The sequence below is a fragment of the Macrotis lagotis genome, chromosome 2, assembly GCF_037893015.1.
Source record: "Macrotis lagotis isolate mMagLag1 chromosome 2, bilby.v1.9.chrom.fasta, whole genome shotgun sequence".
In the NCBI taxonomy this organism is placed as follows: domain Eukaryota; kingdom Metazoa; phylum Chordata; class Mammalia; order Peramelemorphia; family Peramelidae; genus Macrotis; species Macrotis lagotis.
This window is the reverse complement of record NC_133659.1, coordinates 203,012,100-203,028,017: the sequence shown is the minus strand read 5'-3', so window position 1 is coordinate 203,028,017 and position 15,918 is coordinate 203,012,100. Positions and strand designations below refer to the sequence as shown.

General features: G+C 41.0%; 1 protein-coding gene across 3 annotated transcripts in view; it reads right to left on the bottom strand.

Annotated features, from left to right (window-relative positions):
• QRICH2 (glutamine rich 2) overlaps window positions 1-15,682 on the bottom strand; it is a 39,672-nt gene extending 23,990 nt beyond the window's left edge. For all 3 annotated transcript variants that reach the window (XM_074224502.1, XM_074224504.1, XM_074224503.1), the window contains exons 1-4: window positions 14,667-15,682; window positions 12,878-12,967; window positions 590-679; window positions 58-159 (exon numbers count right to left, since the gene is read on the bottom strand). In XM_074224502.1, the coding sequence (XP_074080603.1) occupies window positions 58-159; window positions 590-679; window positions 12,878-12,967; window positions 14,667-15,194 (810 nt within the window). In that variant the 5' untranslated portion in view covers window positions 15,195-15,682. The remainder of the gene's footprint in view (window positions 1-57; window positions 160-589; window positions 680-12,877; window positions 12,968-14,666) is intronic.
• Window positions 15,683-15,918: the final 236 nt, after the last annotated feature.

The following is a 15,918-nucleotide window of genomic DNA, read 5'->3' as shown; positions in this document are numbered from 1 at the left end:
CTCCATTGACTTAGAGGGGGACACACCCTAAGTCCTTTCCCATTTTTCCCTAATCACCTGTAGGATTTTTCGACCAGAAGTTAATGCTTGCTCCAGGTCTTCCCAGGTAACTATCAAATTATCTTCTGGATATGCGCTCATCTTCTTTGATACTATTTCCTGGTGGGGAAATGTTTATATCTATGCAAACTTGGGAATTTTGTTTTCCCACAAAATGCTCTTGCCTTGGGTTGAACTTGCCCTCTTTTGCCTCCCCCCACCCATCCTCCTCCCTGGCAAATATTAAGCAAGCTTCTGACAGCTCCCGTCTTTGTTCTACTGCAGACCCACTTGTAAGAGGTAGAGATCTTAAACACCACCCTCCCATTCCCTTGAATTAGAAACAGGAAGTTGGAGTAAGAGGTGACACCTTAGAAAGCTTTTCTTTGGGTCCCTAGATGATGACCCAGAATGCAGAGGTCACTTCTAGAACTGTTGTTTTGAGCTTACAGAGAGGAACCTGAGTATACCATCTGTGGGAGGGTTGGACTATGGATAATCCTCTCCCCAGAACAAGGGTCCCCTTTCCTTTCAGTGGAAAGAATGTTACCAGATTATTTTCTTGATTATTGACTATCTTCTCCAAATCTGCAATCCGGTCTTCTAGATCTGAAATTATTGTTCTGTAGTCCTTCAATACCTGCAAAAAACCAAAAACTTGATAAGAACACCCTGAGTCAAACTCTCATTTTCCTATCTTTAAAACATGGACAGGGGAGGGAAATAAGATTAGGGGAAAAATTGTAAAACTCAAAATAAAATCTTTATAATTAAAAAAAATGGAGGGAAGTGTTAAGAATTCTATCCAGCCGGAAAGGAAAATGATCAGTGTTGGAGGGGATGTGGGAAATCTGGGACACTAATGCATTGCTGGTGGAGTTGTGAACTGATCCAACCTTTCTGGAGAGCAATTTGGAATTATGCCAAAGGGTAATAAAACTGTGCATACTCTTTGATCTAGAACTACCATTACTGGGTCCATATCCTGAAGAGATCATGAAAAAGGGTAAAAATCCTACATGTACAAAAATATTTATAGTAGTTCTTTTTGTAGTGGCAAAAAATTGGAAATTGAGAGTATGTCCCTCAGTTGGGGAATGGCTGAACAAATTTTGGTATAAATTGTGATGGAACACTATTGTTCTATAAGAAATAATGAGAGACAAGATTTCAGAAAAGCCTGTGAAGACTTTTATGAATTAATGATGAATGAGATAAGCAGAACCAGAACAACATTGTACCCACTAACAACAACATGGGGTGATGGACCTGCTCACCCCATTAGTGCACTAATATGGTACAATATTAGGGGATCTGTGATGGAGGATACCATCTGCATCCAGAGAATGAACTGTGGAATTTAAACAAAGACCAAAACTTATTATCTTCAGTTTTTAAAGTTGTCTTATGTATTATTTAATTTTGCTGTCTATAATGCTTTCTTCCTTTTGGAGCTATTTCTTCTATCACAACACATTCAGTTTTGATTTATACATATCATAGATGCAAATGTAAAGACTATATCAGATTGCCTTCTGGTGGGGGGAGGGAGAAAAATTGTAAAACTCAAAACCTTACAAAAAATTAATCTGTAGAAACCACCATTATATGTAATTGGAAAACAAATAAAATATTTTTTAAAAAAGAACCCTATGGAAGCAAAGTGAGAGGGGACCAAGAGGTGATGGCTTCTAACTAACCAAATAATAACAATTGTATCTCTGTAAAAGGAAATTTATTTTAGAGACAGAGAGCTGTCTAGAGGAGAGCACTCAGAGACAAGGGCAAATCCAGAACAACTTTTCAGTGTATTGCCTCCACTCTGGCCTTGGCTTTATACAGTGGCAAACTGAATCAATCAATTAATCAATAAATCGATCAATCAATCAACCAACCAACCAACCCTTTCATAACCTCTTAGAATGAGGGATCCTAATCTCTCCAGAAATTTGGGTAGGGCAGTAAAGAATTTTGGAATACCAATTGTTCTTTCTAGTTGATAATTCAAGTATTTAAATGGGTCCCTATGAATCCAAAGAAAAAATATATCCCCTCCCACCAATATTTTATTGTTGTTCAGTCATTTCCTATTCTTCATGATCCCATTTGGAGTTTGGCAAAGATGCTAAAGGACTTTGCTGTTTCCTTCTCCAGGTCATTTTGCAGGTGAGGAAACTGAGACAAAAAGGATTAAGTGATTTGTTCAGGGTCACACAGTCAATAAGTGTCTTTGAGGCCAGATTTGAGCTCAGAAAGATGAGTCTGACTCCAGGCCCAGTACTCGATAAACTTTACCACCTAGTCAAGTCACTTTCCATAAATTGTACATTTACTGCTCAGTGTATATTGAGTTTTGGTTTTCTATCATTAGATTAAATCTTCCTTGAGGGCAAAAACCTTTTGTTTTTTGTCTTTTTTATCTTTAGCATCTAATATCCAGTGCTTGGAACATTATCTGTGCTTCATAAATGTATTAAATTGGGGTGGCTAGGTGGCACAGTGGATAAAGCACCGGCCCTGGAGTCAGGAGTACCTGGATTCAAATCCAGTCTCAGACACTTAATAATTACCTAGCTGTATGGCCCTGGGCAAGCCACTTAACCCCATTTGCCTTCCCAAAAGAAACACCTAAAAAAATAAATAAAATAAATGTATTAAATTGAAGTCATTCCTTCATTCCCATGCAAATTCTTCAGAATTCCTCAAGAAAATAACTTTTATTTCAAATATATACTTTGAGGTTTAGAAATATAGTATAGACCAGAATGAGTATGGAGTGAGGGAGCACCAACTGCTGAACCTGCAGAGAGAATCTGGGGCAGTCTGCATCCCCAGAGCACAACCCATAGACAGTAGCGGGGTCAGGGAAGACTGCAGAGGTTTCTCTGCTCTCCCTCAGGGTGGGACTCTGCTGTTTGCCCACACTCGGATCTGGGTTGCAGTTTGGGCTTCCCTGCTAGGTAGCCAAGCAAGAGACCTCCTTGCAACTCCAGGGCAGAGGGAAGTGTGGTGGTCATCTACATATCAAACCACAGGCAAGAGAGCAAGTTCCTATTGAAACAACCAGAGCTGATCTTATCAGAGGTGGCTCTGAGAGGAAACAACATATATACTCAATGGGGTATAGATATCTAGAATAAGAAGGAGAGAAGAGGGACAGGGGGGATGTGGGGGGATGTGAGTGATGGAGGAGAGGGTGGCCCGTGGGGGAGAGTGATCAGATATAACACATTTTCTTTTTTACTTCTTGCAAGGGCCTGGAATTGAATGGTCTATGTGGGACCACAGGGCCGGGTGGTTGCTGGGCCTTAGGGGTGGTAGGTGGGCTTGGGGTCTCATGGCCCCAGGGTCGGTGATCTGTCTGCTGCTCCACTCAGCTACCCTACAGCACATTTAAGAAGAGGGACAGAGTGAAAGGAGAGAGAAAATATAGTGTATGGTAGTGGAGAAGTACGAATGGAGGGAGTGGCAATCAGCAATGGCAACAGTGGAAAATTATGGAAGTAGCTCTTGTGAGGGACTTTCCTAAAGAATGTGATTGGGGCAGCTAGGTGGCACAGTGGATAGTGCACTGGCCCCGGAGTCAAGAGTATCTGAGTTCAAATATGGTCTCAGACACTTAATAATTACTTAGCTGTGTGGCCTTGGGCAAGCCACTTAACCCCACTGCCCTGCAAAAATTTAAAAAAAAAAAAAGAATGGGATCCACCTGCGACAGAGCTGGTAGTGCTGGAACAAAGACTGAAGCACATTTCTTTATTATTATTGTTATTGCTATTCTGGGGGGGGAGGATGGTGGGGCAGATGGGGTTGGGTGGCTTTCCTGGTGTCTGAGGTCAGATTTGGACCTGTGTGCTCCTGACTCTGGGGCTGGTGCTCTGTCCACCTGGCTGCCCCTACTACTACTACTATTATTATTATCATTTTATTTTGTTTTGTTTTTATAGGGCAGTGGGGTTGGGGTGGCTTACCCAGGTTTGCACAGCTGGGTGATTATTGGTTGTCTGGGGCTGGATTTGGGCTTGGGTGCTCCTGACTCCAGGGCCAGTGCTCTGTCTAATGTGCCACTTAGCTGCTATTATTATTATTATTATTATTATTATTATTATTATTATTATTATTAATTTTTTCCTCTTTATTTTATTGCTCATAAGGGTCTATATTTTTTGGGGGGAGGGGGTATTATGTTTACTTTTAAACAAGAATATTTTAATAATGTATTATAAAAACATCATTTCCTAAAAAAAAAACTCCAAAAAAACCCCATCATTTGTACAAAAATAAAATAAATATAAATAAAAAAAAGAAACAACCAGAGCTGAACAGAAAGTTTGATCTCCTTTATTCCTTGGAGGAATAAAGGTTCCAGTGGGGTGTCCCCCCCAAAAAAAACCCCAAAGCCTTGGAAGTGCTGTAAATTAGTCTTGGGCTGAGGAAATGACTAAACAACAAAAAAAGAAGAATTGGACTACAGAGATTTACTTTAGTCCCATGGAAGATCAAAACAGATACTCAGATGGTGACAAAATCGAAGCTTCCATATCCAAAACCTCCAAAAGAGACAGAAAATGGGCTCAGACTATAGATGAGCTCAAAAGAGACTTTGAAAAAGCAATTAAGGGAGATAGAGGGAAAACTGGGAGGAGAAATAAGAGCGATGCAGAAAAATCATGAAAACCAAATCAAAGACTTGGTGAAAGATATAAAAAAAAAATAATGAAGAAAATAATATGTTAAAAACCAGTTTAGGCCTAATGAAAAAAGCAAAATGAAAGGCAAATGAGGATAAGAATGCCTTAAAAAGCAGAACTGACCAGCTGGAAAAGGAGATAAAAAAGCTCTCTGAAGAAAAGTAACTCCTTCAAATGCAGAATGGAACTAAAGGAAGCTGATGACTTTGCAAGAAATCAGGAAGAAATAAAACTCTTCCAAAAAAAGCCAAAAATTAGAAGAAAATGTGAAATATCTCATTGAAAAAACAACCAACCTCGAAAACAGATCCAAAAGAAATAATTTAAAAATTATTGGGCTATCTGAAAGCCACAATCAGGAAAAGAGCCTTGACTTCATTTTTCAAGAAATAATACAGCAAAATTGCCAAGATCCTAGAAGCAAGAGGGCAAAATAGAAATTGAGAGAATTCACCCAGTCACCTTCTGAAAGAGATCCCAAAAGAAAAACTTCCAGGAATACTGTAGCCAAATTCCAAAACTCCCAAATCAAAGAGAAAATTCTAAAAGCTGCCAGAAACAAACAATTCAACTACCAAGGCTCCATAATCAGGATTACACAGGATCTGGCAGCATCTACATTAAGGGCTCATAGGGATTGGAATATGATATTATGGAAGGCAAAAGATCTTAGTTTACAACCGAGAATCAACTACCCAGCAAAATTGAACATCCTCTTTCTGGGGCAAAAATGGATTTTCAATGAAATAAGGGACTTTTAAACTTTCCTACTGAAACAACCAGAGCTGAACAGAGAGCTTGATCTCCAAGTACAGGACTCTGGTGAACCATAGAGGGGGTGGAAGTGAGGGACTAACTATGAGGAACTTAACAATACTGTTTGTATTCCTGCATGGGAAGAAGACATTGATAACTCATGTGAACTTTCTCATTTATAAGAGCTGTTAGAAGGAGCATATATAGACAGGACATAGGAAGGAGCAGAATATAATGATATAATATAGTAAAAAGATGGAGTCAATGAGTGATAAAGGAAAATACTGGGAGGAAGGGAAAGGAGATAAAGAAGAAGTTAAGAAATTTCACATAAGAGTCAAGAAAAAGCTTTTTCGATGGAGTTAGAAAGGAGGAAGGCAAGAGGGAATGAGTGAGCTTTCATTCTCATCAGAAATGGCTCAGAGAGGGGTGGCTAGGTGGCGTAATGGATAAAGCACCCGCCTTGGAGTCAGGAGTACCTGGGTTTAAATCCGGTCTCAGACACTTAATAATTATCTAGCTGTGTGGCCTTGGGCAAGCCACTTAACCCCGTTTGCCTTGCAAAAGCCTAAAAAAAAAAATGGCTCAGAGAGGAAATAACATGCATACTTGATAGGGTGAGGAAATCTATCTTACCCTAGAGAAAAATGAGAAGAAAGGGATGGGATAAGGGGGGATGGGAGGAGGGAAGTGGGAAAGAGGTAATAGAAGAGAGGGAACATCGAGGGAGAGGGTACTCAGATGCAACACACTTTTGGACAGGGCCAGGATGAAAGGAGAGAGAACAGAATAAATGAGAGTGGGGAAGAATAGAGTGGAGGTACAGCTAGTAATAACTGTGGGGAAAATACTGAAGCAGCTTCTCTGGTGGACTTATGATAAAGCAAACAACTCACCCCAGAGACAGAGCCCATTGGTATCTGAACACAGACTGAAATATGTATATATATATATATTTTTTTTTTTTTCTCTCTCACTATTCTTGAGGTTTCTCATCTTCTTGAGGGGGGAGGGGGGTTTATGTTTATTCTCTTTTTTTTTTTAGGTTCTTGTGGGGTGGATCACATTCTATATGGTAAGTCCATCGCAAAAGTTACTTCCATATTTTTCCAACGTTGCCATTGCTGATCGCAACTCCCTCTTTTCATATTTCTCCACTACCACGTACTATATTTTCTCTCTCCTTTCACTCTGACTCTGCTGTAGGGTAGCTGAATGGCACAGTAGACCGATCCCCAGCCCTGGGGCCAAGAAGCCCTGAGCCCCCATACCACCCCTTAGGCCCAGAATCCACCTGGCCCTATGGTCCTGGACAGGCCTTCCAATCCCAGCCCCTTGCAAGAAGTAAAAAAGAAAATGTGTTATATCTGACCACTCTCCCCCCGTGGTCCATCCTCTCCCCCTTTTTTCACATCCCCACCCCTTCCCCCTGCTCCCCCCTCCTTCTTACTCCAGTTGTCTATACTCCATTGAATATATAAGCTGTTTCCTCTCCTAGTCACCTCTGATGAGAACAAAGGTTCCCTCATTCCCCCTTGCCTCCCCCCTTCCATATCATTGCAATAGCTCATTGTAATAAAGAAAAAACTTATTATATGAAATATCTTGGCTTATTCCCCCCTCTCCTTTTTCTTTCTCCCATTACATTTCCCTTTTTTTCTATTGACTCCATTTTTACAACATATTTTATCTTCGAATTCAGCTTTCTCCTGTGCTTCATCTATAAAAGCTCCCTCTACCTGCTCTATTAACTGAGAAGGTTCATATGAGTATTATCAGTGTCATTTTTCTATACAGGAATACATGCAGTTCATCATCATTAAGTCCCTCATATTTTCCCCCTCTCCTCCAATCTCTATGCTTCACCTGAGTCCTGTATCTGAAGATCAAACCTTCTGTTCAGCTCTGGCCATTCCACAAGGAACCTTTGAAATTCCCCTGGTTCATTGAAAGTCCATCTTTTTTCCTGGAAGAGGACATTCAGCCTTGCTGGGTAGTTGATTCTTGGCTGCATTCTAAGCTCTTTTGCCTTCCGGTATATTATATTCCAAGCCCTATGAGCTTCCAATGTAGTTGCTGCTAAGTCCTGTGTGATCCTGACTGCAGCTCCACGATAGTTGAACTGTGTCCTTCTGGCTGCTTGTAGTATTTTCTCTTTGACTTGGGAGTTCTGGAACTTGGCTATAATATTCCTAGGGGTTGGTTTCTGGGGATCTCTTTCTTGCCGGGATCCATGGATTCTCTCCATTTCTATTTTGCCCTCTGCTTCTAGAATATCAGGGCAATTTTCCTGCAGTAGTTCTTTGAAAATGATGTCAAGGCTCTTTTCCTGATCATGACTTTCAGGTATTCCAATAATTTTTAAATTATCTTTCCTAAGTCTGTTTTCCATATCAGTTGTTTTTTCAATGAGGTATTTCACATTTTCTTCTAATTTTTCATTTTTTTGGTTTTGAAGTATTGATTCCTGATTTCTGGTAAATTCATCAATCTCCCTGAATTCTATTCTTTGTCTGAAGGATTTGTTCTCTTCAGAGTTTTCTTATCTCTTTTTCCATCTGGCCAATTTTGCTTTTTAAGGCATTCTTCTCCTCAATAACTTTTTGAACTGTTTTATCCATTTTACCCAAGCTGGTTTTTAGCATGCTATTTTCTTCAGCATTTTTTTGGATTTCCTTGACTTAGCTGCTGACTTCGTTTTCATGTTTTTCCTGCATCTCTCTCATTTCTTTGGGGGGGGGGGGGTGTTGCAAAGCAATGGGGGTTAAGTGGCTTGCCCACGGCCACACAGCTAGGTAATTATTAAGTGTCTGAGTCCGGATTTGAAATCAGGGACTCCTGACCCAGGGCCGGTGCTCTATGTACTGCGCCACCTAGCCGCCCCTATGTTTACTCTTATTAACAAAATTTTTGTGATAATAGTAATAATAAACTAAAGTTAACTTGCAAAAAAATAAGATATGATCACAGGAGAACAAGATCTATTTATGCTGTTTTGCCATGTCTTGGTCAATCAACAACCCTGCAACAATTATACCAGTAAAGATTGTTATTAATCAATTAAAAAAAGAAAAAGAAATATAGTATATTGTATAATAGCTCTGATGTCACCCTTCAGTATGATATTATTGCCATTATGCAGTCTGTTCTTTTCAGAGAATTACAAATTAGTGTTGAAAACTTTTCTTAGGTTGAAAAAGCAGCCAGAGAACATTGTCTATCTTAAGTACATTTCCAAAAAGATCTCATTGACCCTTTAAGTTAAAATTTTTTTACATTATGGAAGTTGCTGCTATAAAAGGAGCACTTATGCTGCAATATTTAGACATCTGGAGTATTATTAAAGGGGAAAACTTGTGTCCATGCTTTAAATATTTTTAAAAAAATGTTATGTGTATGTTTAAGTTAAAGCAAATATTATTTAGGGATATGTTTGCATTATTGGAATTCATATGCACTTATATAAAAATATAAAAATTACCTTGTAGAAAATTTTCTTATATATTTTCTTATAAAGCAATGCTTTTATTTATCAGAAAAATGCTTGTTTCATGTATTGATAAGAAAGCATTTTTAGGGGGTAAATTTTTTAAAGGGTTAACATGATAAATTTTCCAGTAGGAAAAATTTTAAAGAATATGTTAGGGGCAGCTAGGTGGCACAGTGGATAGAGCACCGGCCCTGGAGTCAGGAGTACCTGAGTTCAAATCCGACCTCAGACACTTAATAATTACCTAGCTGTGTGGCCTTGGGCAAGCCACTTAACCCCATTTGCCTTTCAAAAAAAAATAAAGAATGTATGCCCACTTTTAAATTATAATGATGACCCTTTTGAGCTTAAGAAACTCTGTACCCAAATTGAGTAAGATTATTAGAATAATTAGATGGTAACCTAACAAATGTCTTAGTTTAATAATATTTGTACCACCTTCATTATTTCTGGGTTTTTAAAAAAGTCATCTCATTATAAAATGACAAACTTAAGCATTTTAAAAGGATGCTTTTAAAATTATCAGAATTTTAGGATAATTGTATTATTGTATGTTCTGATGTCATCTATGGCATGAAGAATTAAGTCTTCAAACCAGAACCCTAACAGCAACATGGGGGTGATGATCAACCTTAACGGTCTTGCTCATTTCATCAGTACAACAATCAGGGACAATTTGGGGCTGTTTGCAATGGAGAATACCATCTGCAACCAGAGAAAGAACCATGGAGTTTGAACAAAGATCAAAGACTATTATCTTTTTTTTGTTTGTTTGTTTTGTTTTGTTTTGTTTTTGTTTTGCTTTTGCAAGGCAATGGGGTTAAGTGGCTTGCCCAAGGTCACACAGCTAGGTAATTATTAAGTGTCTGAGGCTGGATTTGAACTCAAGTACTCCTGACTCCAGGGCCAGTGCTCTATCCACTGCGCCACCTAGCCGCCCCCTACTATTATCTTTAATTTAGGGAAAAAAAACCTGTCTGATCTTGCTATCTCTTATACTTTATTTTTCTTCCTTAAGGATATGATTTCTCTCATCACATTCAATTTGGATCAATGTATACCATGGAAACAATGTAAAGACTGGCAAATTGCCTTCTGGGGGGGGGAGGGAAGTAAGATTGGGGGAAAAAATTGCAAAACTGAAAATAAAATATTTAAAATGAAAAAAAGAATTAAGTCTTCAGAATCATCATCTTCTCATTCTTTTTAACTGTCTCACTTGTTTTGAGCCACTTAAGACTATAAACTAAACAAGACAACCTGATACCAAAAAATCCACGTATTACAAGTTAGATAACTTCTCTTGGTAGAATGTTAGCTTAAAATAAACATTTAAGGATAAGTAATTTTTATTGAGTCCTCTCAGTACAAAATGAATTTATTGTATCTCAGCAAAAACTACTATTTGTCAAATGATCATATATCAAACTTTTAGAAAATTGGTGCTAGCGGTGGCTAGGTGGCGCAGTGGATAGAGCACTGGCCCTGGAGTCAGGAGTGCCTGAGTTCAAATCCGACCTCAGACACTTGCTAATTACCTAGCTGTGTGGCCCTGGGCAAGCCACTTAACCCCATTGCCTTGAAAAAAAACACTAAAAAAAAAGAAAATTGGTGCTAGTTATATAAAGATACCAAAATACAAAGGATTCACAAACATGACTTCATACATTTCATGAGAATGTAAATATATAATGTGAGCACTTAAATGCATTTGTTACTTTTCCTATCCTATAAATGTGCTTATCATTACATTAAAATATTCACTTTAAAATAGTTGATTTTAATAAAGATAGCAGTTTCAGTGGCTAATAGCTGAGTATTACTTAAATATTGAGTGATGTTATAGTTCCCCATTTTATTTACTTCTAGCTTTTAAAATTGGTGACTACAAGGAATAGAATAACATTGTACATTAATGTGGGGGAAAAAAAAGAAATATTGTATTGTGGAAAGAGGATATAGTGCCTTAGTCATTTGAGGCTTTTTTTTTCATTGCTAACTTTCCCCAATTCCCTCAGACAAGGGCTGATATCTGGAATTTTTATTTTTTTAGAATTAAAATGAGGTCCCTAGCCCACCTTAGGAGAGGTGTGCCATTTATTAAGATAGCTTAATAAAAAGCATTTTAAATCACTCTGGAAAAAAAAAGAATTAAAATGATTGTTGAAATAAATCTTGAGAATTTCTCAGTATGTCTTTGGTACAATGTAAAACCAGTAGGTGTCTTTCGCTCAAAAGGACCTGAGTTCATATCCTGTCTCTGACATTTACTCTCAATGTGGTCAATGGGTAAGTTATGACTTCTCTGAGTCTTTAAGGTTTTTTTGTGAGGCAAATGGGGTTAAGTGGCTTGCCCAAGGCCACATAGCTAGGTCATTATTAAGTGTCTGAGACCAGATTTGAACCCAGGTACTCCTGACTCCAGGGCCGGTGCTTTATCCACTGTGCCACCTAGCCGCCCAACTTCTGAGTCTTAAGTAAACTGTCAAATCATAGTTTGAAATCCAGATAAACAGTAGAATGTAAAGAAGCATAGCCATTTCTTCTTTCTTTTTTTTTAAATTGAATTAACTGATGGTTTATTTATCCCCCCCAAAAAAACACGCTCTTAGTTTTATTTATTCAATTTTTAAAAATTTTCAGTTTTATTAATCACTCCTTTGATTTTCAGGATTTCTATTTTATGATTAATTGGGAATTTTTAATTTGTTCTTTTTTCTAGTTTTTAAACATTTCATCAATCTATTCTCTCTCTCATTGATGTAAACATTTTGAGCTTTTTTTCTGTCAGGGGCCATTTGGATATTTATAATATCATTTGCAGGCTATATTCGGTTAAGCATTTAATTAATTCACCGCTAGAAAGCTCCTAGATTTATTGAATTTTGAGTCCTGCCTGTGGTTTTTAGAGATATAAAATTTCCCCTTAGTACTGCTTTGGTTGCATCCCACAAATTTTGGTATATTATCTCATTATTAATGAAATTATTGAAATTAATGAAATTATTGTTTCTATGATTTGTTCTTTTTCCTACATATTCTTTAGTATTAGATTAGTTTTCAATTAATTTTAACTTATGCTTCCAAGTCCTTTATTGAATATAATTTTAATTGCATCAAAGTCCAGGAAATATCATTTAATATTTCTCCTTTTCATCATTTGTGAGGTTGTTATGCCCTAATACATAATTATGTATTAATCCAGAGACATATCCATCTCCCAGCCTCCTTTATGCCTCATTTTCTCCTATTCTCCTTGGATTTCTTTTCCTATCTCTCTTCCATATTTTTCTTTCCCTGTGTTTCTCTCTTTAATTACATTCTTTTTTGTTCTCTTACCCTAGACATCAGTGTCCCTTGGGCAAAATATGGAACTGATGATTATTTTATGTCCCTCTTTTCTTCATTTAAAAAGTAGATGAGTGGGGCAGCTAGGTGGTGCAGTGGATAAAGCACTAGCCCTGGAGTCAGGAGTACCTGAGTTCAAATTTGGCTTCAGTTACTTAATAATTACCTAGCTGTGTGGCCTTGGGCAAGCCACTCAACCCCATTGCCTTGCAAAAACTAAAAGTAGATGAGAGCAATATATACTTTTCCCTTTAAATAGAAAAAAGCAAACAAATTCAGATTAAAAATTGTTTTTCCTTTGTGGTTTGACGTGATTTTTTTTAAGGATGAATAAGCAAAAAAAAAATAGTTTCCCCCCTCATCCTCACTTTCTACTTGTATTCCCAAAGGGAGTGGGGTAGGGCAGAATCTGCCAAAGGAATCTCTTCTCAGGGTTTTGCCTCACATTATTTCAGATTTTTTTTCCTTGACATTATTCTCTGCCTTCCAAAATGTGCTCATTTCTGGAATTTTATTTTTAAAATAACTTTGCCAAAAACCTTCCCCCTCTCACCTGGGGTAACTCCTTTGGAATGAACCCCTTGTCTTGATCTGCCCTCATGTCTTTGACTTCATTCATGACATCCTCGATCAGTCCCATGGCCTGTAGGAAGAACCAATAAAAGCTAGGATAACATACCTGACTAGGGATGTGTTGGAATCAGTTTGAACCCATGGGAGTAGACTATTAAATTTTCAATGTAAGCATTTTCACCTCAGGAAATCAACAAATACTACAAAGCAAGATTTGAGGTATTGTTTTGTTGGCTGTCTAAATATAAAAAATAATGGTAGGAAAATGTTAATAATGTAAATTAAACTTTACAGTTTTTTTAAAGGATGCCAATAAACACATTCCCCAAGCCAGTTTTGAAACATTTACCAGTATATTCATAACTAGGACCCAATGAGGTAGTTTGCCCCAGTTGAGGAAAAAAAAGTTATCTTTTTAGCCTTCATCCCATACCTAGAAAAGTGAATGTCTGTATGATCAATGAGGGATGCCTAAATCCAAGCATCACCTCTTTCATGGGAGCCTTCAGTCAGTCAAGAAGAAAGCTGTCAAATCTGGTGATACCTGAAACCTAAAAGTGCTAAGGGATCTCAGCACTGCCAGATGTGTGAATGTATGAACATGTGTGTCTCTGTATGCTTCTGGAACTTGCTTGATTGAATGTCAGACTTTTTACTACTGGAATGATCAAAAAGATCAAAATTTAATATTTACTTCAACTACCTAAAAATTCTGTTTGTGGCTGTTCTTTTTTGAATGAAATTTTTGTTAGTATCCTGTCGAAAATATCATTTTTTTTTAGGTTTTTACAAGGCAAATGGGGTTAAGTGGCTTGCCCAAGGCCACACAGCTAGGTAATTATTACGTTTCTGAGGCTGAATTTGAACCCAGGTATTCCTGACTCTAGGGCCGGTGCTTTATCCATTGCCACCTAGCCGCTGGCAACATATCATTTCAAAGAGGAAAATGATGTTGGAGATTTCTCTGGCAAGATATAGTTCAGTATTGGAAAGAGCAGTAGTCTGAGAATTAGGAGGGGAGGATCTAAGCCCAGCTGCGCCAATACATTCAGCTATGGGATTCGGGGCCAGTGCTTCTGCCTCCCCATCTGTAAAATGAAACGATTGATCTCTAAGATATTTGTTAATGTTTCCTGGAGTAGGTCTGTGGAGGTGTGAAGCTTGTTCCTAGACTTGGGAACGTCTCTAGGGAGCACTCCTGGCCCCCAGGATCCTTATGCTCCATTGCTTTCCGAGGTGGTGGCACCTCCCCGTGGAGAGCATGGGGGTCTCTGTGCAACCCCACGGCTCAGCCACGAGTTCCCCCCCCTGGATTGACCCCTTCCTCTCTGCGGACCCAGACAGTCTGTTTGCTCAGAAGAACATTGTACACCCTAACAGCAACATCGGGTGGCGATCAACCTTGATGGACTCGCTCATTCCATCAGTGCAACAATCAGGGATAATTTGGGGCTGTCTGTGATGGAGAATACCTTCTGCATCCAGAGAAACAACTGCGGAGTTTGAACAAAGACCAAGGACTATTACCTTTAATATTTTTAAGTTGTCTCATGTAATTTTGCAATCTCTTATACTTTATTTTTCAACTGAGATCGGTGTATACCACGGAAACAACGTAAAGACTGACAGACTGCCTTCTATGGGGGGAGGAAAGCAAGCATGGGGGGGGGAAATTGTAAAACTTAAAATAAATATTTCTTTTTAAAAAAAAAAAGAGCTTGTGTGCTGACTCCGGGAGCCCCGAGGAGACGGCCGGGAAGGGCGCTCACCTTGGAGATGCCGTCCTCGTTGGCTTCCATCTTCTTTTTGACCTGCATCATCTGCCACATGTCCGACACGCGGCTGCCGCTCGGGGTCTTGTCCAGGAGGTCGCTGCCCGAGGGCAGCCGGTCCAGCGCCGCCATCTGCTCCCCGAACTCGTCCACCTGGGAGCTGATCCTCCGGACGTGGCTCTCGATGGCCTGCACCTGCTTGCCCAGATCCTGCACCTGGCCGCCCAGGTCCTTGACCCTGCTGTCGATGGCGTGCGGCACGAGCCGGGCCTGGGACGGCGTCCTGCCCGGGCCCGCCCTCTTCCGCTCCTTGAGCGTGGCCGTGCTGGGCGTGGGGCGCAGGGAGTCGGAGCTGCGGCTCTGCTCCATCACCTGCGGCGGCAGCTCCGTCTTCACGTCCAGCAGGTTCAGGTGCTTGAGCATGTCGGTGAGCAGGGCGTGGAGGGCGTTGAAGTTCACGGCCCCGACCTCGGGGGTGCCGATGGACAGGTCCACCAGCTCCTTCAGGGTGACCTCGGGTGCCATGCTGCCGCCCGGGCCGGTTTCAGCTCCGCGCTGGCCCCGGGCCGGTTTCAGCTCCGCCCGCTCCGCGCTGGCCCCGGGCCGGTTTCAGCTCCGCGCTGGCCCCGGGCCGGTTTCAGCTCCGCGCTGGCCCCGGGCCGGTTTCAGCTCCGCGCTGGCCCCGGGCCGGTTTCAGCTCCGCGCTGGCCCCGGGCCGGTTTCAGCTCCGCGCTGGCCCCGGGCCGGTTTCAGCTCCGCGCTGGCCCCGGGCCGGTTTCAGCTCCGCGCTGGCCCCGGGCCGGTTTCAGCTCCGCGCTGGCCCCGGGCCGGTTTCAGCTCCGCGCTGGCCCCGGGCCGGTTTCAGCTCCGCGCTGGCCCCGGGCCGGTTTCAGCTCCGCGCTGGCCCCGGGCCGGTTTCAGCTCCGCCCGCTCCGCGCTGGCCCCGGGCCGGTTTCAGCTCCGCGCTGGCTGGCCCCGTGCGCAGTCCCCGCCCCCCGCCGCCCGCCGCCCGCCGCTCCCGGACCCACTAGACCCCGGCGCCGCCGCAGCCGCGCCTCAGCCTTCCAGCCCCGCGTTCCACCCCCCGCCTCCCATTGGTCTCCCCCCAATTCCACTCCTCTCAAAGATCCAACGTCCCGCGGGACATTTGTTTTGGGGGGTTCTTCTTTTGGTAATTGTGGTTGCTCGGTAACGGCAGAAAAAGCCCGGCTCGCCTCGGGTTCCAGGGAAGAATTCGCCATTCAGGCTC